This window comes from Coregonus lavaretus, assembly GCF_964263955.1.
Source record: "Coregonus lavaretus genome assembly, chromosome: 2".
Taxonomy (NCBI): domain Eukaryota; kingdom Metazoa; phylum Chordata; class Actinopteri; order Salmoniformes; family Salmonidae; genus Coregonus; species Coregonus lavaretus.
The window spans coordinates 4,951,025-4,976,233 of NC_139989.1; the positions used below are offsets into that span (position 1 = coordinate 4,951,025).

At 44.6% G+C, this 25,209-nt stretch overlaps 1 protein-coding gene across 6 annotated transcripts in view; it reads left to right on the plus strand.

Moving 5' to 3' along the window:
* LOC311104261 (ras-responsive element-binding protein 1-like) overlaps positions 1–25,209 on the plus strand; it is a 62,674-nt gene that overhangs the window by 15,989 nt on the left and 21,476 nt on the right. For 4 of the 6 annotated variants that reach the window (XM_084146039.1, XM_084146041.1, XM_084146038.1 and 1 more), the window contains exons 2-3: positions 22,844–22,972; positions 23,105–23,355. In XM_084146039.1, the coding sequence (XP_084002165.1) occupies positions 22,844–22,972; positions 23,105–23,355 (380 nt within the window). Of the gene's footprint in view, positions 1–7,968; positions 8,079–22,843; positions 22,973–23,104; positions 23,356–25,209 lie in introns of all 6 variants that reach the window. The other 2 variants (XM_084146043.1, XM_084146042.1) reach the window with 1 other exon arrangement.

Below are 25,209 nucleotides of genomic sequence, written 5' to 3' on the forward strand. Positions count from 1 at the left end.
AATGACCGTTGGTAAACTAGACTATTAACTGACTTGAACTTAACAGGCCTTTTAAGAGCCGCACATAAAGTTTGTGGCGCAAAGCAGCATCAACACAGCAGGCTCTATTGGAGGTGCTGCTGTTAGCTGCTGTGTGTGTGTGTGTGTGCGCGCCCCAGAATTTATGGAGTGGGGCTGTCACTGCTGCCCCTGAATGAATGTGCCATTTGTTGCACAGATAGACAACTGTCAGTGGAGAGCAGTCCAGGCCCACTGTGTCCTCTCAGGAGAGAGAGAGAGAGACCCTTGTGACTGCTAACCCGGGAGGTATCATTCTTTTTTTCTATTGATGAAACAAACCAAAAAAAGTAAAAGTAAGATCTAGAGGCATCTTTACCACAGACCTACAGCTAGGCTCAATGTTCCTCACCGGCCCCAAAGTGTACTGTAAAGGAGCGTGTGTGTTTGGGAGGACGTGAAGTTGCCAGAGAGGGAAAATTAGCAGAACAGGATAGGTAGCAGACAGACAGACCGACAGAGAGAGAAAAATGGATGGTCTCCGTCTCCCTACATAAAAGTGTCTGCTAAATAAAGGACTAGGGGATGAACAACAAAGGGGGGGGGGGGGGGGGATTTAAAAGCGTACCCTTTCTGCTCACTGGCGTGATTTACTCGTGGCGGAGAGCCGTGCCAAATAAGTAGCTTGCTAGCAGGGGCTATTTATTCTCAGCCTGATGGGGATGTCAAGCCAACTCTCCCCAACAAGACCTTGCTTCATGTCCCCTTTGATAAAGGTATAGGCTAAGGCAACACGAGTACACACACATACATACATACACAGCAAAAGGAACTCAAAAGTTATCTCTTTGGAAAGTAATCAGTACTTTTTTTCATCACTTTTATTTGTAGGAATGTTTAAATGAGCATTAGCTTGTAACTGTGGTGTAGCTGGCTAGCTGCTATGTGTTTGTGGCACTAAGGGCACATACAGTACATTGCAGCCAGCTAGCTATCTGGTCGGTGCGGTTGGTTGGTGGACTGCGTGTGCCTTTTTTCCACGCAGCTGTCAGTGGGGCTGCATGGGATCTGTCAGCACACAATCTGCATCGGCACTCTCACTCTATGTAACTTGTACCCACCACAACGTCTCTCTGTGTGTGTGTGTGTCTGTATATGTGTGTGTGTGTGTGTGTGTGTGTGTGTGATGTCAATATAGCCTAATTTACATTGACTTTTATTTGTGTGTTAAACTAGCAGTGGTAGCCTATTGCTTTGACAATAGAGTAATAGTATAATGTTTGCTTATGTAGGATAATCTCGTTGACATTATCTCCCTTACATATTTTCCACTACTGAAGATGTGGCTGAATATGAGACTATCATGCCCCACAACACCCCCACCCCACACCACCACCCCACCCTCTAACCAGGCTCATGTGAGCCAGTCAAACTAGACTCCACTCTGGAGAGTCAACACCCACTCCCCAGAGTGGCCTTGCAGCAGACCTACAGCCCCAGCCAAGGCAGCATATGTCCCATTTAGGGCTAGAATAAAGCCCTGCCTTTTCTCCTGGAGGAGAGAAAGGCCCCCAAAAGTCCCTGGCTGTCGCAGGCACCTGTGGCTGTCTGACAGCTGAGCCCCTGCGTTGCCAAGGACCCTTGTTCCCAAACCCTATTATGCCACCGTTGATCTGTGAAGTGTGTGTGTGTGTGTGTGTGCGCCTGCCGCTGGGCAGCTTGACAGCTTTCCTCTGAAGCATCCAGTGGCTTATCGTCTTGTTTTGTTTTAGTGAAATGGTCTACAGTGCCTTCAGCTGAAATGTCTTGAGTCAATAAGTATTTAACCCCTTTCTTATGGCAAGCCTAAATCAATTCAAGAGTAAAAATTTGCTTAACAAGTCACGTAAAAAGTTGCAATAATAGTGTTTAATCAATGCCTCGGTTTTCCAATACCTCGCAAAGAAGGGCATCTATTTGTAAAAACAAAACAAAAAAACAGACATTGAATATACCTTTGAGTATGGTGAAGTTATTACACTTTGGATGGTGTATCAATAAACTCAATCACTACAAAGATACAGGCGTCCTTCCTAACTCAGTTGTTAAACCTCTCAGGGATTTCACCATGAGGCCAATGATGACTTTAAAACAGTTACAGAGTTTAATGGCTGTGATAGGAGAAAACTGAGGAAGGATCAACAACATTGTAGTTACTCCACAATACTAACCTAAATAACAGAGTGAAAAGAAGGAAGCCTGTACAGAATAAAAATATTCTAAAATATGCCTCTTGTTTGCATCAAGGCACTAAAGAAAAACTTCAAAAAATGTGGCAAAGAAATTCACTTTATGTCCTGAATACAAAGCGTTATGTTTGGGGCAAATCAGGCACAACACATCACTGAGTTCCACTCTTCATATTTCCAAGCATGGTGGTGGCTGCATCATGTTATGGGTATGCTTGTCATCGGCAAGGACTAGGGAGTTTTTTAAGATAAAATGAAACGCTGACAAAAGTGATTCTAACATGTATTGACTGAGGGGTGTGAATGCATATGTAAATTAGATATTTCTGTCTTTTTTCTCTCTCCAATAAATATGAAAGAAATTCTATAAACATGTTTTCACTTTGTCATTATGGGGTATTGTGTGTAGATGGGTGAGATTTTTTTCTCTCACTTTAATCCATTTTGAATTCCGGCAATAACACAACAAAATGTGGAATAACTCAAGGCACTGTAAATGCTCATAATAGCTTTTGTGTTGTACTTTTTTGCGTAGCTTACTAAACACCGGTTTCCTCATCCAAGGTGGGAAACTCTCATAGCTTTTGATACAAAGCCTAGGATACTGTATGGTACATTTTCAACCATACTTTTAATCCATAATTTTTGCATTACACCATTGGCTAAGTGAATATTTATGTATGGGAAGTTATAAAAAAAATCTATATATACAGTGGGGCAAAAAAGTATTTAGTCAGCCACCAATTGTGCAAGTTCTCCCACTTAAAAAGATGAGAGAGGCCTGTAATTTTCATCATAGGTACACGTCAACTATGACAGACAAATTGAGAAAAAAAATCCAGAAAATCCCATTGTAGGATTTTTAATGAATTTATTTGCAAATTATGGTGGAAAATAAGTATTTGGTCACCTAAAAACAAGCAAGATTTCTGGCTCTCACAGACCTGTAACTTCTTCTTTAAGAGGCTCCTCTGTCCTCCACTCGTTACCTGTATTAATGGCACCTGTTTGAACTTGTTATCAGTATAAAAGACACCTGTCCACAACCTCAAACAGTCACACTCCAAACTTCACAATGGCCAAGACCAAAGAGCTGTCAAAGGACACCAAAAACAAAATTGTAGACCTGCACCAGGCTGGGAAGACTGAATCTGCAATAGGTAAGCAGCTTGGTTTGAAGAAATCAACTGTGGGAGCAATTATTAGGAAATGGAAGACATACAAGACCACTGATAATCTCCCTCGATCTGGGGCTCCATGCAAGATCTCACCCCGTGGGGTCAAAATGATCACAAGAACGGTGAGCAAAAATCCCAGAACCACACGGGGGGACCTAGTGAATGACCTGCTGAGAGCTGGGACCAAAGTAACAAAGCCAACCATCAGTAACACACTACGCCGCCAGGGACTCAAATCCTGCAGTGCGAGACGTGTCCCCCTGCTTAAGCCAGTACATGTCCAGGCCCGTCTGAAGTGCATTTGGATAATCCAGAAGAGGATTGGGAGAATGTCATATGGTCAGATGAAACCAAAATATAACTTTTTGGTAAAAACTCAACTCGTCATGTTTGGAGGACAAAGAATGCTGAGTTGCATCCAAAGAACACCATACCTACTGTGAAGCATGGGGTTGGAAACATCATGCTTTGGGGCTGTTTTTCTGCAAAGGGACCAGGACGACTGATCCGTGTAAAGGAAAGAATGAATGGGGCCATGTATCGTGAGATTTTGAGTGAAAACCTCCTTCCATCAGCAAGGGCATTGAAGATGAAACGTGGCTGGGTCTTTCAGCATGACAATGATCCCAAACACACCGCCCGGGCAACGAAGGAGTGGCTTAATAAGAAGCATTTCAAGGTCCTGGAGTGGCCTAGCCAGTCTCCAGATCTCAACCCCATAGAATATATTTGGAGGGAGTTGAAAGTCTGTGTTGCCCAGCGACAGCCCCAAAACATCACTGCTCTAGAGGAGATCTGCATGGAGGAATGGGCCAAAATACCAGCAACAGTGTGTGAAAACCTTGTGAAGACTTACAGAAAACGTTTGACCTGTGTCATTGCCAACAAAGGGTATATAACAAAGTATTGAGAAACTTTTGTTATTGACCAAATACTTATTTTCCACCATCATATGCCAATAAATTCATTAAAAATCCTACAATGTGATTTTCTGGATTTTTTTTTCTAATTTTGTCTGCCATAGTTGACGTGTACCTATGATGAAAATTACAGGCCTCTCTCATCTTTTTAAGTGGGAGAACTTGCACAATTGGTGGCTGACTAAATACTTTTTTTCCCCACTGTATTAGGTTTCTTTTGGCCTACAGTACTTCCAACCTGGGCTGGAGGCAGAATGGTAGCAGCGATAGGCTAGATCTGCTAATGAACATGCAGTCTGTCATGCTCTCATAATGGGATTTAGGTTCAAATGTGAGATATCCTGAGAGAGACTCTTTTTACCTGCAATCTCTACCCACAGTTTCTCACCGGTTTCACCACTCCACAACATCTTTTCAGGAGTCACATTGATCAGTCGTCTCACAGTTCATGAGACTTTGTTTGAAAAGTTGCATCTCTGTGCGTTTTCAGCTTTGAGGAGTAAAGGGGAACCTGAAATCACAGCGATCAAGTTGTTTCTCACTGGTGTTGTATAAAAGGAAGTTTAAAGAGCTCAGCTGCTATCAAGTGCTTCTCTGATATAAAAACACACACACACACACACACACACACAAAGAACTCAAGACCACATTAGGAATTACCACACGTTTGACACGTGTGCTTGTTGGTCAGATGACTTCAATTTTTTGCATTGCTGTCATTTTTGCTCTGAAAAAAAGTGAGTTAAAGACATTGGAAGTGAGTGAAAAAAGCACCATGAAAAACATTCCCTACTCAATTCCTCATGATGCTGATCAAGACACAAGTTTGATTTACGTAGCTTATTTACTTGAGGTCAAGTCACAAATAAGCAACTTATACCAAACATTTTTATATCTTTCGATGTCAAAGTTTCTTAAAAATTCAAAAAAACATATTTAGAATTGTCTTGCTCATTAGAGAAAGCAATCTCTTCAAAGTAGTCAACATGCTGGTTGTTGGGTGCACTGTTTGTCTCCATAAGGATGCTTAGACCAGAGCGAGGTGTGGCTTGTCCTCAGACATCCTCCCTCCCCCTTTTCATTGTCCTGTAGCATGGGTTAGACTTGACTGGAGAGCCAATGAGCAGTTAGCTTCTCCGCTCTGGCAGCAGACATGGGGCTCTCTTCCTCTCTAAACCATAATGGAGGAAACTGGCTCGTCTAGTTTGTCCAGATTCTCCCTCCCTGCCTCCACCTCTTCTCTTAGTGGGCCGTGTGCTGCAAAGCAAAGCCATTCATCTTTTTCACCTCTCTCTCTCTCTCGCTCTCATTCTCTCACTTCCCTTTTCTCGGCCTCCATCTTCCTTTTTGCATCTGTCTGTTCCCCCACACACCCTCTTTCTCTCTCGCTCTCTCTTTCTCTCTCTATCTCTCTCTCTATCCCCCCTCTTCCCCCTCTCTCTGCTTTTATCTTAACCTTTCCCTGCTGTAACTGATATAGTGGGGATGCTGTCGTGTAGAGCAGGCAAAAAGTGATATCTCCCCATGCCAACTGCTCTGCTCTCAAACCTCCAGGCTTTAGCACTTGTCTGTGCCTGTCAACCGGCTCCGAGAGCAGCACAGCAGCATTCTTACACACACACACACACACACACACACCCCATTGTCACTGGTTCTAGATCTACTCCCCATCCTCATCCTGTAAAGTTTATATTTTCTTCACAAGACTGTTCTCTACATAATAAAAAGATACCGGTAGGCAATCCTTCGAAACTGTATATCTTACATAAAATAAAGCTATTTTAGGCTACTTATTTACTAGCAGAAGCTCTGGATGCCCATAGGTCCCTCCATGGGTTTAAAGTGTCTTAGTGTGGTAATTAGGGTAGCCATAAGCAACAGAGGCTACCAGTTTAGCGAGGGCTTTGTTCTGCCTGCTGATGAAACAGTGATAACCCCCACCAGTAACAAGCTGATAGCTGGACAGCTCAGTTTACTTGCTTGCATCTCTCTCAATTAGCACTGTTAATACTGTTCTTTTTAAAATTATTTATATATATATATCATTATTATTTCAAAAAATTACAGTGCGAAGCAGGTAGCCATAACACATTTTTACAGACCTGCAAGTGTTTAGGCTTAATAAAGTAGAATTGTGACTTTTTAGATGTTCAGTGATCAGTATCTAATCATCTGTAGCGATCACTTTTTGCACCACTTGTATAGCCTAGTACAAACCAAGCTTCTGTGATGGGTTTTATATGTAGGTTAAGTTATTCTCTGCTCCACAGTAGCATGGCCATTCACAGAGGCGTGAGCGGGTGATTCAAATATAGGAAATGTCCCTTGTCAATCTGTCAGACAGCTAAGTCACTTACGCAGCACGCACAGTGTTCCTGCAGGATTTACACCGGGCCACAGTTGGTCTCCTCTGACGTGAGCCTGTACGCAGGCCAGGGCACGTATGTAGCGTTTCATGTGAACAGGGCTTGAGATGCTTGTACACACAGTGCAGTGTCGTGGCTAAACAGGCATTTGAACCTAAAATGTCTCTTCCGCCCAGCCCCATTTATAACTGCCTGTCTTTCTGCCTCTTAATTAGGCGCTCTTACCAGCCACTAATCTGATAATCTCTGTCCTGTCTGTCTCTCTCGACCCATCCTCCCTCTCTCTCATCTCTGTCCTGTCCCTCTCTCTTGACCCCTCTCTCTCATCTCTGTCCTGTCCCTCTCTCATCTCTGTCCTGTCCCTCTCTCATCTCTGTCCTGTCCTCTCTCTCTCTCTCTCTCTCTCTCTCTCTCTCTCTCTCTCTCTCTCGACCCTTTTCCTTTTCTCTGTCTCTCTCATCCCCTTCTTTCTCATCCATCTATCCTCACTCCTCTTATCTGTCCTGTCTTAGCTAGCCATGTTCTCCCTCCCTCCTTTTCCTTTTCTTATCCATCCTTTGCTCTCTCTCATAAACACATTCTCACGCACAAACACACTCCTCTCGCGAGACAACTCCCCACAACACCCGGCTATAGCCACCATTAGAATGCTTTGAAAATTCTCTCTCTCTGTCTCTCTCTCTTTCTGTTTTTTCCCCTCCAAACCTCTTTCACAAAGTAGATAAGCTGTCGGTGGCTCTGCGCTGTAATGCCTTCTTGTGTCCATCCATCCTTGTGTTTGCCTCACCTATTACCAAAATAATCAGCTGTCAACAGCCTTTAGTGCTAGTCTGACATGTTGGAAATAAATGCCATAATGAGAATGACTTTCTCGTGTTGGGCCTCGCGTTTCGACTCGCCATCCTGCAAAGGGCCATGCTTTCCTGGTTTCGCTGTCGGGCAGTGTGTGTGTTGGTGCTCAGAGACACGTTGTGTGATAAGAGCACACGTTGTTTGATTCATTTATAGCTTAACAAGGTGAGAAAACAAAGTCTACCTCCTCCGAGACTCTCTCTCTCTCTCTCACACACACACACACACACACACACACACACACACACACACACACACACACACACACACACACACAGAGAGAAGTGTGACCCACAATCTGTCATTGCATGCTGCTCTGGTCTAAGCTGAGAAGGCTGCTGTTTTTGTTGTTGTTTTTGATGTGTGTGTGTACATGCGGACAACATGACCGTGTGTATTGACGGCGGTCTCTGTGCTCTCCCTGCAGTGTGAGCAGTGGGTGCTGACACTCGAGGTGGGCAGGCAGGCAGGCCGTCGTCTCCCACCCCAACCCTGAGCTCCAAGCCCAGACACGTTTTTGCCCTGGTCTCTCCACGGGTAAATATAAGGCTCTCTCCTTACCTCCCTCCATCCCACCATTCAATACTCTAAACTCCCCATATACTGAGGGCTGTGCTTGCACATTTTCAACCCCAGAATCTTAAGCTTCACTCAGCATGTCTACTTTTTTTCCTACTTTATTCATGCGTCATCATTATCCTTTTTTAACATTTTCATATTTTCATGTTCTTCCATTCTAGCGCCTTTTATTTTTTTAGCATTTGACATTCATCAATTGCTTTCTATCGACGTAGGTGGAGAACAGTAAAGGTTAAAAACATTTTAAAGACTCTTTTGGATGAAATCCTGTAATTGTTTTCTTACAGTTAGTTTCGGAGTGTTTAAGACCGTTTTATCTCTCCTTACTTTAGGAATTCTCCTAACTTTAGGAGTAAATTTGTTATAAAAAGGAAGGAGTAACGAAAGAAAAGAGAGAACACACCAACCTTCTCTTAGCTCTGGGGGATGTAAGGGGGTTGATGTAGAACACAATGAGCACCTTGATACTCACCGTGGCTAGCACTCAAGTCATTTTTCAGGCTCTGAGCTATGTGCATGGCATGCTGTCATCATTCCAACCCTCTTTTTATCTGGCTGTGCTTTTGTCAAGAAGAGGAGGCCTTTTCCCTCAATTCTTTGTCTCACACACCCCACCTCCAACACGTGTGTAGGTAAGTCACACAGATTACACACTTTGAGTCTACTGCCATGATTCAATCTACATATTATATTCAGCTGCAGCATTACTAATTAAAGGAGTCCTATAAATTAATTATTGATGTCAAAATCCTGGGTTTAGAGTCGTGCATTTTGAAATCACTTGAGGTCCATCCCATCTTTACACTTGACAGTGCGCAAGTATCTTTAATTTAGGGTGTTCCTATACTTAGGAGAAGTGTATTGTACTTCTGTTGGGTACAGTAGAGTACAGTTTGCCTGTCCCTAGTTAGGCTGAGAGCTTGTGTAAAGTATGTTAATCTCCTGATGAATGTGTGTGATGGAGCCTAGAGGAAGCCATGTCATCCAGTAAGAACCTGTTTGGGTCCCTGCATGCATACTGTCTGTCTGAAACAACAACTACCCCTTAACTACCTATGACATTCATGAGGAGGAGAGAAAGGGAGCGAGAGAAATTAAGAAAGAAAGAAAGTCCTAGCAATCTACACAGTATTACAATTGAGTGTTTTGTATAACAATTGAGATTATTAGTATAAAGTGATAGTATCAAGATGAGAGCACCTCAATGAAACTCGGTGACTACCTCCTTGAGTAATGTGTGGGTGGGTGTGTATACTGTTATTCTGTGTCTTGATGCATGAACTGTGGCTGATTGCGTCTGGAGTGATTGACTTCAAACCTGTGTGTGTGAGTGAGAGAGAGAGAGAGAGAGAGAGAGAGAGAGAGATTGCATCCGAGGATGAGAGAGAGGACAGACTGAGACTGAGAGAGAGAGAGAGAGAGACTGAGAGAGTGAGAGAGAGAGAGACTGAGACTGACAGAGAGAGAGACTGAGACTGAGACTGACAGAGAGAGAGAGAGAGAGAGAGACTGAGAGAGAGAGAGAGAGACTGAGACTGACAGAGAGAGAGAGACTGAGACTGACAGAGAGAGAGAGAGAGAGAGAGACTGAGACTGAGAGACTGAGACTGAGAGAGTGAGAGAGAGAGAGAGAGAGAGAGAGAGACTGAGACTGAGTGAGAGAGGGAGAGACTGAGACTGAGAGAGAGAGACTGAGACTGACAGAGAGAGAGAGAGAGAGAGAGAGACTGAGACTGAAAGAGAGAGAGAGACTGACAGAGAGAGAGAGAGAGAGACTGCGACTGAGAGAGAGAGACTGAGAGAGTGAGAGAGAGACTGAGACTGAGAGAGTGAGAGAGAGACTGAGACAGAGAGTGAGAGAGAGAGAGAGAGACTGAGAGAGTGAGAGAGAGAGAGACTGAGACAGAGAGTGAGAGAGAGAGACTGAGACTGAGAGTGAGAGAGAGAGAGACTGAGAGGAGCGAGCGAGAGGAAATAAGAGAGGAGAGGGAGGAGAGGTGAGACTGAGAGGGGAGGGAAAGATGTAATTGGATGGGCTGTGGGTCCCAACAGACATTTTCCGTGGCCACATTGTTCCATGGTTGGTTGAAACACACCCCTTCCCCTCTTCCTCCCTCCCATCTCTTCCTCTCCTGTCCTCCCTCCTCCCGTCTTCTTCACACCAGAGCCCAGATCTGTGTGAGGAATGCAAGCGAGTGGAGCTTCCACATTACTGATGCTATCTGCATAGCTTATCAGATCAAGTTTAAACTATTTGTGGGTGTGTGCGTGACTATTGGTAGCGCTATGTAGGTCTAGATGTAGGTTTGTGCGTGTGTACGTCTCCTTTATTAGTACAAGGAGAGGATTGAATCTGGTTATGCTAGTAGTTTGTTTAGGTGAGATTATCCTAACTCTCAGGGATGTGGAACTCACTTCTCTCAGGCTGCCTAGCGACTGACTCTGTTGTGACATGCTGCTGCTGATACTGAGCCAAGAACTTTCACTTTAGCAGAGAAACAAATATCCTGTTTTATTCAGTCAAGTTTGCAATGGTCTGTGTGTGTGTGTGTGTGTGTGTGTATTGATCTGAACACATGGGAAGATAGATACTTGCGCGCTGTCAAACTGCTTGGAAAACTGCTAAAATATACACAAATACCCGAACACAGCCATATAGCCTAAAGTGTGTTAAGCATTTACCATAGGTATAGCCTTAGCCCAATCTAAAAGGAGAAGGAAGCGACTGAAAGAGGGATGGAGAGAGACAGCGAGTGAGAAAGGCAGACGATGGAGGGGAAGGGAAAAACAGCCACAGGAGGATTGAGAGGAAGAGGAAACAGAAGAGAGTCTCTGTCCGTCCCTGTATGCCTCCCCCTCCTTGCCCTGTATGCCTCCCCCTCCTTGCCCTGTATGCCTCCCCCTCCTTGCCCTGTATGCCTCCCCCTCCTTGCCCTGTATGCCTCCCCCTCCTTGCCCTGTATGCCTCACCCTCCTTGCCCTGTATGCCTCCCCCTCCTTGCCCTGTATGCCTCACCCTCCTTGCCTCTGTAAACGTTGTACTGCACCGACACCCTGACCTTTGCTCTGTGAGAGGGGGTGGAAGAGCGACAGAGCTAGAGGCAGGGTAGCTGGATGTGGTGTGTGTGTGGTTAAAAGTGTGTGTGAATGTTCTCCTACCTGTTGCATTTGAATTGGCCCTACCTGTTGCATTTCAGTGTGTGTGTGTGTGTGTGTGTGTGTGTGTGTGTGTGTGTGAGACAAGTCAGGGCAGGGTAGTCTGCGAGAGGGAGGGGAAGGGAGGGAGGATGGGTAATGGCAGCTGAGTGTGAGCTGAAGGAGGAATTGGAGGAGGAGAGGAAAACCAGGAGAGGGGGAGGGGTGGTCCTCTAAAAACTCATAAGAAGCGGGCCAGTGAGAAGGGGGAGAGCGAGAACACTCGCCATAAGTCAGACACAGCCACCACACACACACACACACACACACACACACACGTGCAGAGAGAGAGAAAGAGGGAAGTGGCGCGCTCTCGTGTGACTGGCGAGTCTGTGCTTCCTGTTGTGATTGAGGAGAGCGTCATGCTCTGCCACTTTGTCTAAACGCCAGTCAGTCAGTTACATCTACACAGGCAGGCCAGACAGGACCAACTGTACTTTCGTGTTCTATCACTCACAAACACACAAAACCATGCTGCTATGCATTGGCCTAAAGGCTATTCTACTCTGCGTTTTCCATCAACGGCTCTACATTAACTTGGATTAGGCTATTGCATTTCTTAACCCTTACACTTGTGGGAATTGGCCTATAGTGCCTTCGGAAGGTATTAATATCCCTTGACTTATTCCACATTTTGTTGTGTTACAGCCTGAATTCTAAATTGATTGTTTAATTTTTATGACGAAGTGAAAACATGTTTTTAGACATTTTTGTAAATGTATAGAAAATAAAATACATAAATATCTCATTTACATAAGAATTCACACCCCTGAGTCAATACTTTGTAGAAGCACCTTTGGCGGCGATTACAGCTTTGAGTCGTCTTGGGTATGTCTGTATCAGCTTTGCATATCTGGATTTGGGGATTTTCTCCCATTCGTCCTTGCAGATTTTCCTCAAGCTCTGTTAAATTAGATGGGGAGCGGTGGTGAACAGCAATCTTCAAGTCTTTCCACAGATTTTCAATGGGATTCAAGTCTGTGCTTTGGCTGGGCCACTCAAGCAAAGACTTTCACGTTCTTGTTCCGAAGCCATTCAAGCATTGCTTTGGCTGTATGCTTGGGGTCATTGTCCTGTTGGAACGTAAATCTTTGCCCGCAGTCTAAGGACGTTTGCACTCTGAAGCAGATCCTTATCAGTCTCCCAGTCCCTGCCCCATAGCATGATGCTACCACAAATGTGCATACATTTCTAAAAACATGTTTTCACTTAGTCATTATTGGGTATTGTGTGGGTGAGGGGAAAAAAAATATTTAATCAATTTTGAATTCAGGCTGTAACATAACAAAATGTGGAATGAGTCAAGGGGTATGAATACTTTCTGAAGGCACTGTATATGGATAGGGCTAAGTTGAAATGTTTCTTACAGAATAAATATTAAAAGCATATGCATAACCATGGTAGCAATTAAAAGGGAACAGTTTGGAGATTATGGGAAAATTATTACACTAAGAAAAAAAATCCTAGCAAATTGTATTTCTCACATGCTTCGTAAAGAACAGGTGTAGACGAAATGCTTACTTACGGGCCCTTCCCAACAATGCAGAAAGAAAAATATATAAATAATAGAAAAATAACACAAGGAATAAATACACAATGAGTAACGATAACTTGGCTATATACACATGGTACCAGGACCAAGTTGATGTGCAGGGATACAAGGTAATTGAGGTAGATATGTACATATAGGTAGGGATAAAGTGACTAGGCAACAGGATAGATAATAAAGAGTAGCAGCAGCGTATGTGATGAGTCAAAAGAGTCAATGCAGATAGTCCTGGTAGCTATTGGTTAACTATTTAACTACACTGAACAAAAATATAAACACAACATGTAATGTGTTGGTCCCATGTTTTATGAGCTGAAATAAAAGATCCCAGAAATCTTCCATATGCACAATAAGCTTATTTCTCACAAATGTTTTGCACAAATTTGTTTATGTTCCTGTTAGTGAGCATTTGTCGTTTGCCAAGATAATCCATCCACCTGACAGGTGTGGCATATCAAGAAGCTGATTAAACAGCATGATCATTACACAGGTGCACCTTGCGCTGGGGACAATAAAAGGCCACTTTAAAATGTGCAGTTTTGTCACACAACACAATGCCACAGATGTCTCAAGTTTTGAGGGAGCGTGCAATTGGCATGCTGACTGCAGGAGTGTCCACCAGAGCTGTTGCCAGAGAATTGAATGTTCATTTCTCTACCATAAGCCGCCTCAACGTCGTTTTTAGAGAATTTTGCAGTACGTCCAACCGGCCTCACAACCGCAGACCACGTGTATGGCGTTGTATGGGCGAGCGGTTTACTGATGGTGGCGGTGGGGTTATGGTATGGGCAGGCATAAGCTACAGACAACGAACACAATTGCATTTTATCTATGGCAATTTGAATGCACAAAAATACAGTGACGAGATCCTGAGGCCCATTGTGAGGCCTAATGAATTGATTTAAATTGACTGATTTGGCATGCTTGTATGCCATCAAAGCGTTATTTATTATAATACTCAACGTCTCATCTTTCCAAATACATTGAGTCCTCGTAATTAACAGCAAATCCCTCACTCAGACAACAACAAAATTGCAAAAGTTGCCCAATTACCTGTAGGGATAGGGGTAACTTCTTGTTGTGTGCGGTGCTCAACTTCAGAAAGTCTGTCATCAAAACCCATACAGCGCTGTGAAGCGCAGAGCCTGAGCTCTGAAGTCATGTATAGCATGTTACTGTACAGCCACTGCGTTCCCATTTAGGTGCTTATCAGTGTCCAAATCTGCCATTTTCAACCCGTATACGGGTACGAGTGTAAAGGGCTACACAAAGACAATCCACAATAATCAACTTTTGTCTGCTGTTTCTCTTGGCATGTAAAAATATAGTATTGAGTGGTGGTAAGTTGGTAGCGAGTTTCTGGTAGCAAGTTTTTATCTGGTGCTTTTGCATCTCTAGTCATGTTGAGTGTTGTGTGTGATCTGTGCTAGTTAGTGCTGGGCCAGCCGGTCCCACTGCCACCACCGTAACACTTCTCTTGGTGTCAGGAGGAGAGAGAAAGTTAGGAGGGGAAGTTGACTTCTCTTGGTGTTAGGAGGAGAGAGACAGTTAGGAGGGGAAGTTGACTTCTCTTGGTGTTAGGAGGAGAGAGACAGTTAGGAGGGGAAGTTGACTTATCTTGGTGTCAGGAGGAGAGAGACAGTTAGGAGGGGAAGTTGACTTCTCTTGGTGTTAGGAGGAGAGAGAAAGTTAGGAGGGGAAGTTGACTTCTCTTGGTGTTAGGAGGAGAGAGACAGTTAGGAGGGGAGGTAATAAATAGCCAACATATGGTCACCGGATCCCTCCCTCCCCCTTCTCCCTCTTCCCCCAAGTACTACCTAACCCAGGCTGTGAACAGACAAGCCAGCCTTGATAAAGAATGCCCCTCTCTCTCATACGTGCACGCACACACAAACACACTCCTCTACACGAGACAACTCCCCACAACACCCGGCTATAGCCACGAATGGAATACTTTGAAAATGCATCCTTCCTCACTCCATCTCTCTATTTCTCTCTATCCTTCTCTCCCCACAACACCCGGCTATAGCCATAAATGGAATACTTTGAAAATGCATCCTTCCTCACTCCATCTCTCTATTCTCTCTCTATTTCTCTCTCTGTTTCTCTCTCTCTCTCATATTTAACACAATTCTAGCTAGTTAGCGTCGCAAGGGACCCAAAGGGCCAAAGGTGAACGGGTTATAAACAACACTGCTCTGTTAATGCTGGGGGAGAGCAAAACCCCCCCATGTTTGCTTTGAAGAGCATGTGTCAGTTTTGGCAGTTTGGCTCGGGGCACATTGTCTCTCTATCTGCCTTGCTGGTAGAGGACTCAACTTCCCTTTTTAATGTATTACTCATTGAAAATAAAGCTGCATTATGTAACCTTTTGGCGACCCGACCGAATTCACGTAGAAATGTGAGTTATTGATCTGTCATTCTCATTAAAAGCAAGTCTAAGAAGCGGTAGCCTAGATCTGTTCTATGTGCGCTATTTATATTCTTCCCGTTATTAAGTTTTGTTTTTGCGTCTTTTACTTTTGGTTTTGTACACCAGCTGAAAATACAATATTTTTGGTTATTGAAAATATATTTCACTGTGGTTTAGATGGTACAATGATTCTCTACACTAAAATTGCTTGTTTTGCCACATAAACTGAAATTAGGCGAACTATTAGGAAATGGCAGAACGATTTCTGCATATTTTGCCTTAAACAATGGTTGTAGTTTGAGTCTAATACAAGTAGCTTAGTTGCTCAAGGTGAGGCAAAGTTAGCTCTGGTTTAAACACATACAGTGCCTTCGGAAAGTATTCAGACCCCTTGACTTTTTCCACATTTTGTTACGTTACAGCCTTATTCTAAAATTGATAAAAAATATATAAAATCCTCAGCAATCTACACACAATACCCCATAATGATCAAGCGAAAACAGGTTTTTAGAACATTTTGCAAGTTTATAAAAAAATTAAAAACGGATACTTTATTACATAAGTATTCAGACCCTTTGCTATGAGACTCGAAATTGAGCTCAGGTGCATCCTGTTTCCATTGACCATCCTTGAGATGTTTCTGCAATTTGATTGAAGTCCACTTGTGGTAAATTCAATTGATTGGAAATGATTTGGAAAGGCACACACCTGTCTATATAAGGTCCCACAGTTGACAGTGCATGTCAGAGCAAAAACCAAGCCATGAGGTTGAAGGAATTGTCCGTAGAGCTCCAAGACAGGATTGTGTAGAGTTGGCCGCCCGGCCAAACTGAGCAATCGGGGGAGAAGGGCCTTGGTCAGGGAGGTGACCAAGAACCCGATGGTCACTGACAGAGCTCTAAAGTTCCTCTGTGGAGATGGGAGAACCTTCTGGAAGGACAACCATCTCTGCAGCACTCCGCCAATCAGGCCTTTATGGTAGTGGCCAGACGGAAGCCACTCCTCAGTAAAAGGCACATGACAGCCTGCTTGGAGTTTTCCAAAAGGCACCTAAAGACTCTCAGACCATGAGAAACAAGATTCTCTGGTCTGATGAAACCAAGATTGAACTCTTTGGCCTGAATGCCAAGCGTCACATCTGGAGGAAACCTGGCACCATCCCTACGGTGAAGCATGGTGGTGGCAGCATCATGCTGTGGGGGTGTTTTTCAGCGGCAGGGACTGGGAAAGATGAACGGAGCAAAGTACAGAGAGATCCTTGATGAAAACCTGCTCCAGAGTGCTCAGGACCTCAGACTGGGGCGAAGGTTCACCTTCCAACAGGATAACGACCATAAGCACACATCTAAGACAACGCAGGAGTGGCTTCGGGACAAGTCTCTGAATGTCCTTGAGTGGCCCAGCCACAGCCCGGACTTGAACCCGATCGAACATCTCTGGAGAGACCTGAAAATAGCTGTGCAGCAATGCTCCCCATCCAACCTGACAGAGCTTGAGAGGATCTGCAGAGAAGAGTGGGAGAAACTCCCCAAATACAGGTGTGCCAAGCTTGTAGCGTCATACCCAAGAAGACTCAAGGCTGTAGTTGCTGCCAAAGGTGCTTCAACAAAGTACTGAGTAAAGGGTCTGAATACTTATGTAAATACGATATTTCCGTTTTTCTTATTTTATAAATTAGCAAACATTTTGAAAAACCTGTTTTTGCTTTGTCATTATGGGCTATTGTGTGTAGATTCAGCTGAGGAAAAAAAAAACGATTTAAGCAATTTTAGAATATGGCTGTAACCTAACAAAATAAGGAAAAAGTCAAGGGGTCTGAATACCTTCCGAAGGCACTGACTTTAAGGCAATGGAAACGTGTCACAAGTGATTTGTCACCAGCGTTACGTCCACACGCAGGTGCGGTGCCACCACCCCTCTGACCTTGTCAGCTGACTGATGCGGTTGCCAGATTGGTGGCTGACTGACTGTGTGTGTGGAAGGGGATGGTGGCGGCAGTTGCTATATTTAAATCAACGTCTTTTGGCTGCTGCAAGTTGATTGATTGAGAGTATTTTCACATAGGACTTGAAACCTAAAAAAATTTGCTACAGTTTCCAATAATCTATTGGAATAATTGTTTGCATAGCCTAATACTTCCAATACTGGTCCTCTGTAGCTCAGCTGGTAGAGCACGGCGCTTGTAACGCCAGGGTAGTGGGTTCGATCCCCGGGACCACCCATACACAAAAATGTATGCACACATGACTGTAAGTCGCTTTGGATAAAAGCGTCTGCTAAATGGCATATTATATTATTATATTATATTAATCAATCAAAGTTCATGAACTGAGCTTGCTATATGCGTAATATAAAATATAAATATAAATGAGCACCTTGTATTTAATTGAACATTACTAAAAAGTGTTGCAAATAAAGTGTAAAAACCAATACAGATGTGTGTACAGATTGAGGTTAAAATTAGTTACAGAAGTTGATAGGAGTTACAATGAAGAAAAGGAGGGAAAGCGAGAGAGAGTGTGAGAGATGATGGAGGGAAGGACCCGGCCAGGCAGTCAGACAAAACAAGATGGAAAGAGAGGGAAGAAGAGAGGGAGAGCAAATGGAGGTGGGAGGAGTCTGTGAGAGGAAGGGAGTGCGAGCTGCGAGGGGCCCAAGGATAGGGGAGGGGACAGGACAGGATAGGACAGGAGAGGAGAAGAGGAGAGGAGTGGAGAGGCATTCTTGTTTGCTGCTCTTTGGCACAGTGTGGCGACCTTTCCATACACACACGCAGTGTCTGTGTGTAGGATGGTGGGTTATGGATGGGGATGGGGTGGGGGTGAAATCTGTAGTGAGAGTGATGGCTGGGAACAGATGTAGTAACAGCAGCCACTGCTGTCGCTCCTCCCCCGCCCCCTCTACACGCACACACCTCTCCTGTAACACACAGCTCTTTCTCTCCATGAGCGTGTGTTGGAATCTCCAAACAAGTGCAACACTCTCCTCCAGTTGCCTGCTCTGAAACATCACAACAGAAATCTGGAAACCTAGCACGGCCGTTGTGCACTCTCTCTCTCCTCTCTCTCCTCTCTCTCTCTCTCTCCCTCTCCCCCCACACTTTTTTCCTCCCTTGGCCTTCTTTCCCCCTCGGCCTTCTTTCATTTCTCCAACTCCCCTCTGCATCGGTTTCTCTCCTCGTCCTCCTCCTGTTTCTCGTCCCCCTCTTTCCTTCCTCCATCTATCCCTCTCTTTCATCCTTCCTCTCCCTCTTCTCGGTTCCTACCATCTGTTGCAGTTCATTTTAGCAGGCCATAAAAAGTGCTGCCCAAGCATTTGATCCACCAATCAGAGTGCGGGATGGGGGGGTGATGCTCAGCTAATGAAAGAAAACAAATCCACGGCTAAGCTTGAGATCTGCGGTTAACAAATACACCCCTTGGCCAACCCCCCACTATTCGACATGACCATACCACTTAGTCTGTGCTTTGTATTACTAGTTAGAGCTGCTACTCCATTAGCTAATGAAAGCTTCTTACTCCAGAATACTTTGCTAGTTGTTGACCAGTGGCTTTTATTAATTTTTGCATGATGCAATAATGTAGTCAGTTTTAATGGCTCGGTTGGTCTGGGTATGGTGCTACTTGCAACACCAGAGAGGGTTATTGTTTTTATATCCTGTGTGAGAGGGATTCCTCACGAAACCCAGACAAAAAAAAAAAATCATCCATAGAATAGTCCTTTGGAGGGAGGATTGTTGACATATATTTGGCATTTGTATCTAAAAGCATAATTGAGAAATAATTGATCAAAGTTGGCATATTTATGAAATTTTGGCCTTTTAACCCAGGCCTCCTTTTAGACTCCATAGTGTTTCATCTGTAGGTGCTATAAGGCTTTGGTGTCATATGAAGCTTTACCGCTTGCTCTGTAATATGAGTACTAGTAGTATTTTGATTTCAATAACTTTTTTTGACATTAATTTATGAATAGTGACAATATACCATTTTTGATTTGTCATTTTTGTAAAATATATATTGTTGAACATAATATAATCTACGGGCATATCAGAGTTCCAGAGTGGGATCTTTGCTAGTTTTAGAGTTACGATCCGATTTGTAAGAACTACCAACTGAGTTGACGTGAAAATGGATTCAAAATGGTCGCCCTCTGCTGATGATTTGCAGGATGTGCAGTGATGCAAGTAAAAGGAGGGCTGTGATTGGTTACATTGCCTACTATGCCAATTCCTCTGTATAAAATGGGCCATAACTTTTTTTAAACTAGCAGCTATCCCGCTCTGGAACTTTGATATGCCTGTAGAGTAATTTATGTCAATTGAAAAAGCTAAATATTTTGTACATGGGATGCAGTAGCAGCAAGACTTGGAGTGAGACATGCTCCCACCACCCTCCCACTCTGACAGAAGGGTCTGTGACACTGCAACTGCTTAGGCCATGTTGCTGTCAGTAATAGGGGTGTAACGGTACATGTATTCATACCGAACTGTTCGTTACGGGGACCTCGGTTCGGTCCACACTGTGAACCAAAAATGAATACATAAAAAAAAGATATATAAAAACACTAGGCCTATAGGCCTATGCTGCATTGCATGCATCTTGAGTAAATCTGGGCAGAAAAAAACATTTCAGGCTATTCAACTAGAGCCAACGCGCACGTTGTAATACAAATTAAAATCTTAATTGGCGCATTTCAGACTGTCCTTTTGTGAGGCGCTCGGCAACTAGTTCTGTATGATAGCGAGTTGTGGGGTCGATAAACCAGGAGGATTCTCCATCATTGTTTAAATCTCCAGTTTGGTACCATTTTGGCTTCCCAATAGATTACAACGGTGATGGACCGAGAGAGTATGTTGCCACTGCTCAACCAGTATAGCCTGTGCAGCTGCCAAATTATCAAACATGTTGACACGTTTACGTCAACATCACAGTATTCCTACCACCGGAGCAAGATGGAAACGCCAAAAAAACAACAACACAACTTCGTCTCTCCTCTGCATTCAAGCAGCCCTTTGCAGCAGATTCTGACCGGCCAAAGAAATTACAAGAGTGTTTATAGCTGCGGATATGCGCCCATTCTCATTGGTTGAGAAGAATAAGGGGTTTCAGCACCTCGTAAAAGTGATGGCGCCACGTTACGAACTTCACCCTCTCGCACCATTTCAGCAAACCGGTAATAGCCTACCCGCTCTATATAAGCAAGCTAAAGCTGAAGTTGTCAATGAATTGGCCAATGCACCCTGTGTTGTGCTTACTACAGATGGATGGACCTGCAGAGCTACAGAGAGCTACTTAGTGACAGCCCATCACATCACCCCAGAGTGGGAAATGACAAGTACCGTGCTATAGCCACGCCCCCTTTATGAGAGTCACACAAGTGTGCATATTTTTCTGTTTGTAAGAAAACATTATAGCATAGTCCTATACAATGTATAAGCCATGTTTACATATTGATTTCAAACGCAAATTGCATTTTATTTTAGTGTTGTTGATGAGTAATCGTGTGTTTTCATTTAAGAAAATAAAAAGTATTGGTATTCCTGTTTGTGCCTTCATCATTATGACCCATTATCATATATAGAATCATGAATACCAGCACTTTGTATTTTCTTAAATAAATAAAAATTAACTACAGTAACTGTTGGCATTTCATTTTCCCGCTGTACCGAATCCGAACCGCGACCCCAAAACCACAATATGTACCAAACCGTGGGTTTGGTGAACCATTACACCCTTAGTCTGTAATGTCACTTCTCTACTCCCTCCCAGGGCTCACTAGAATAAACACAACCAGCCGTCACCAGTCTGTTCAAGCTCACCTCTCTTTCACCCCCTCTCCCCCCCCTCTCATCTCCTCCTTTTACCCTCCTTCCTCTCCTCCATTTCATCTCTCTCTACCACTCCAGTGCCCATTTCCAAGACTCTTTCCCCCCTTCTTTTTCTCTCCATCATCCCCCAACTCCTCTCCTCCATCCCTTTATTTCTCACACCCTTTTCCATTCACTTTGCCTTTCCAAATGACTCACCATAACCAATGTAGAGGAATGTAGACACTAAAGCGCACACACACACACTCCACCCCTCCATGAGGAGGAGGAAGTGGCCTGGACCGGAGAGGAGCTTCCTGTGGGGCTGTGAACGGGAATCTGCAATTAACGGGGGGGGGGGGGGGGGGGGGGGGGGGGGGGGGGACCTCTCACTCTCTCTTTCTCTCACCCCTCTTCTCTCCTCTTTATTGCTTATCCTGCGTCTGTATCTCTCTCCACCCCCCTTCTTTCTTTCCTGTTTCCATCTACCCCTCTCCTGCATCCTCCTCTTCTCTCTTTTGTCCTCTCTCTCTCTCGGTCTGTCATTCGTCTGTTTCTCAGTCACCATCTGTATTAGCTGGAGCTCCTGTGATAATGTGTCATAGCATGTTAGCTGGGCCAGATAACAATAGTAGGCATAGTTAGGGATGTGTGCTGGATACAGGATGGGCCTGGGGGGATGGTACAAAAAGCGCCAGTCTAGCATGGAATTAGAGAGATTAGCCTCCCATCGGGTACTGGCCCGGGTGCGGAGAGAGGATGGGGAAACCAAGGGCTTGAACCTGTGTGTGGGTGGGTAGTGGCTGGAGGCCTATGGGTTTACTTGACCATGGACCATAGACACTATTGGTGGCCTGCTGTGATTGGTTTCTTACCAAAGTTTTAGTTTTGTTATGCTGAGGATAGAAACTCAACTCAAAGTGTTCTTTCTCTCTCCCTATCACAAGGTCACCCTCCTCCTCTTCCTCCTCCTCCTCCTCCCCCTCCTCTCTGCATTAACCTTCAGCCCCCTCAACCCCTTCCACTCCATAGCGAACCTATGCTCTAGTGCACACTGTGAAGTGCACTAAATACTCACTTCATTTACCATCTTCTGACTCCTCATGTTCACAAGTATGTACATATGTGGCATCAGTATCTCTTTGCGCATGCCTTGCACCTTTTTTTTTTGTGGCGAAAAATCCTAACTAGCTACAGAACATTGTGCTAATGCTAGTAGCTAGCTACAGAACATTGTACTAATGCTAGTAGCTAGCTACAGAACATTGTGCTAACGCTAGTAGCTAGCTACAGAACATTGAGCTAACGCTAGTAGCTAGCTACAGAACATTGAGCTAACGCTAGTAGCTAGCTACAGAACATTGAGCTAACGCTAGTAGCTAGCTACAGAACATTGAGCTAACGCTAGTAGCTAGCTACAGAACATTTAGCTGACGCTAGTAGCTAGCTACAGTACATTGTGCTAAAGCTAGTAGCTAGCTACAGAACATTTAGCTGACGCTAGTAGCTAGCTACAGTACATTGTGCTAAAGCTAGTAGCTAGCTACAGAACATTGTGCTAATGTTAGTAGCTAGCTACAGAACATTGAGCTGCATTGGCATGTTGGCAACGTTATCCTTACATTTTTTAAACTGGCAACGTTAATTTAACTTCCTGAATTTAAATGGAATTGACCCCAACCCTGCTAAGAACCGACGCCTTCTTAGTTTGTGTGTATGTCCCATGCCACTAAATTTGTGTGTATGTTGTGTTCCTGCAGTGATGGAGAGCGCCACAGAGGACAAGCGTCCGGGGGGAGGGGTGAGCGCCGAGCTGAGCGCTGGAGAGACTGAGCACTCTGAGGGGCAGGACACCCCCGACTCCACACACACACAGGACGAGCACACAGGTGAGGGTGGTGTGTGTGTGTGTCCGTATCCGAGTGTTCTTGTGTGTGGATGGCTCTTCCAGGCTGCGTGTGTGTGTGTATGTGTGTGTGTTAGTTTGCTTATACTAACTGCGGTTTCCTCATTCTTCCCAGGGAGTAACGGAGCTTTGGAGGAAGGAGAGGAGGAGGAGGAGGAGGAGGAAGACGAAAATGGAGAGAATATGACAGAGGAGGGCGTGGACTTGTCATCCATCAATGCCATGATATCGACGGTGATGAACGCGGGCCAGCTCAACGGAGCCATGGAGCCCTCCTCAGCCCCTGCCTCAACACCGTCCATCCCCATCAGCAAGACCACCCCACCCAGACCCCCTAGTTTCAATCGCAATGCCAGGAGAAACACGGTACAAACACACGTAAAAAAACGAACGGGGGGGGGGGGGGGTGTAGGGGCAGGTGAAGAAGCATCCCCCCCTCCTCTCACTCCACCACTCTCGCGTCCCAGCTTCAAACGATTAGCAACAAATGGTCCTTGCCTCTCAATTCCCCTTTTGTCTCCCCGGCCCAGGGTTACGTGGCTCCTATTAAAGCGTGGGATTGGGGGCCATAACGCTCGGGTGTAGGACAAACAGTTGTCACTTATGATGCGAGCACACACACACACACACACACACACACACACACACACACACACACACACACACACCCACACCCACACACACACACACACAGCCTGGAAGAGCCATCCAGGACCAGAGTTGTAGGCCCACCTACCCCTGACATGCATAGTGTACTTCACTTCCCCTTAGCAGGAGTGGCCAGATATTCAGGTTCTCACCTCTGGAGGAAACCGGCTTACGGCCTATTACGTAATTCACCGGATTGTCAGCTCTAGCATAGGCTGCACACAGCTATAGCGCCAACGCATGCTACCAGGTGAAGAGGTTGTCACTAGTGGCCAGCTTGCAGATCTCACACAGTGCTGTGGTTTAGAAAGAGCAGCGGGAAAAAAGGAGATGGGGTCTAAACATTGTCTGTCTGGATGGAGCTTTACCTTTTTAAAGACAAACAGCTGTTATGCATCTTTTGCCGCAAACCTAAAACTCAATTCAGTTTTAACTACATTTGAAAGGCATTGGTACACATAGCCAAAGCAGAACTATATGAAAGACGTTTCTTGACCTTTGTTGCCACACACTATACAGTGGAGTTGAGCACCAGATCACTTGAGTGTGTGGAGAGAAAATGTCTGCAATGCACTGGATGCCAGCGAGACGTTGGGCTGTGAAACGGACTTGAGCCCAAGCCAGCAGTGCACAGGAACTAAACAATTCCTTTGCTAGGCCTCTCCAAGAGAGGAAAAGGAAGTGCTTCCTAGAGATTGTTTTTGAAGATCTCTCGGTCTGTATAAGAGTATGTGTGTGTGTGTGAAAGAAATTATGCATATTTGTGTGCGAGTCGGTTTTCTAATTTTGTATCTGCCACCTTTACACGTATACGGTGTGTATGTGCGTGCGTGCATGGGGCGATCCATGGCAGTCCAGTGCTATGTTCAGTCAGTCAGAGTTAATGATCAGCTATAGTGTCAACAGCAGAGAGAGGAAGGTGGGCCCTGGGGTGTAGGGTTACACTGAGCTCAAGGTGAAACATCCCCCTCACCATGCTCCACAAACAACACAACACCCATACATGCAAGCAGGCACGCACACAAACTAATAAAACGCGCACACACACACACACACACACACACACACACAGGGCTACAGGCGAATGAGTGACAGGGTCAAATCCAAAACTCGCTGGGACTAGCAGGTGCAATTCTCTGTAATTTTGACCGCAGAATACAGATCATCAATGGGGGGAAAGATTTTCACCTGTATTATTTTCCCATGACCATTCTGGTCTTTATTATAAAAAGAATATACAGTTGAAGTCGGAAGTTTACATACACTTAGGTTGGAGTCATTAAAACTTGTCTTTCAACCACTCCACAAATTTCTTGTTAACAAACTATAGTTTTGGCAAGTCGTTTAGGACATCTACTTTGTGCATGACACAAGTAATTTTTCCAACAATTGTTTACAATCACTTATAATTCACTGTATCACAATTCCAGTGGGTCAGAAGTTTACATACACTAAGTTGACTGTGCCTTAAAACAGCTTGGAAAATTCCAGAAAATGATGTCATGGCTTTAGAAGCTTCTGATAGGCTAATTGACATAATTTGAGTCAATTGGAGGTGTACCTGTGGATGTA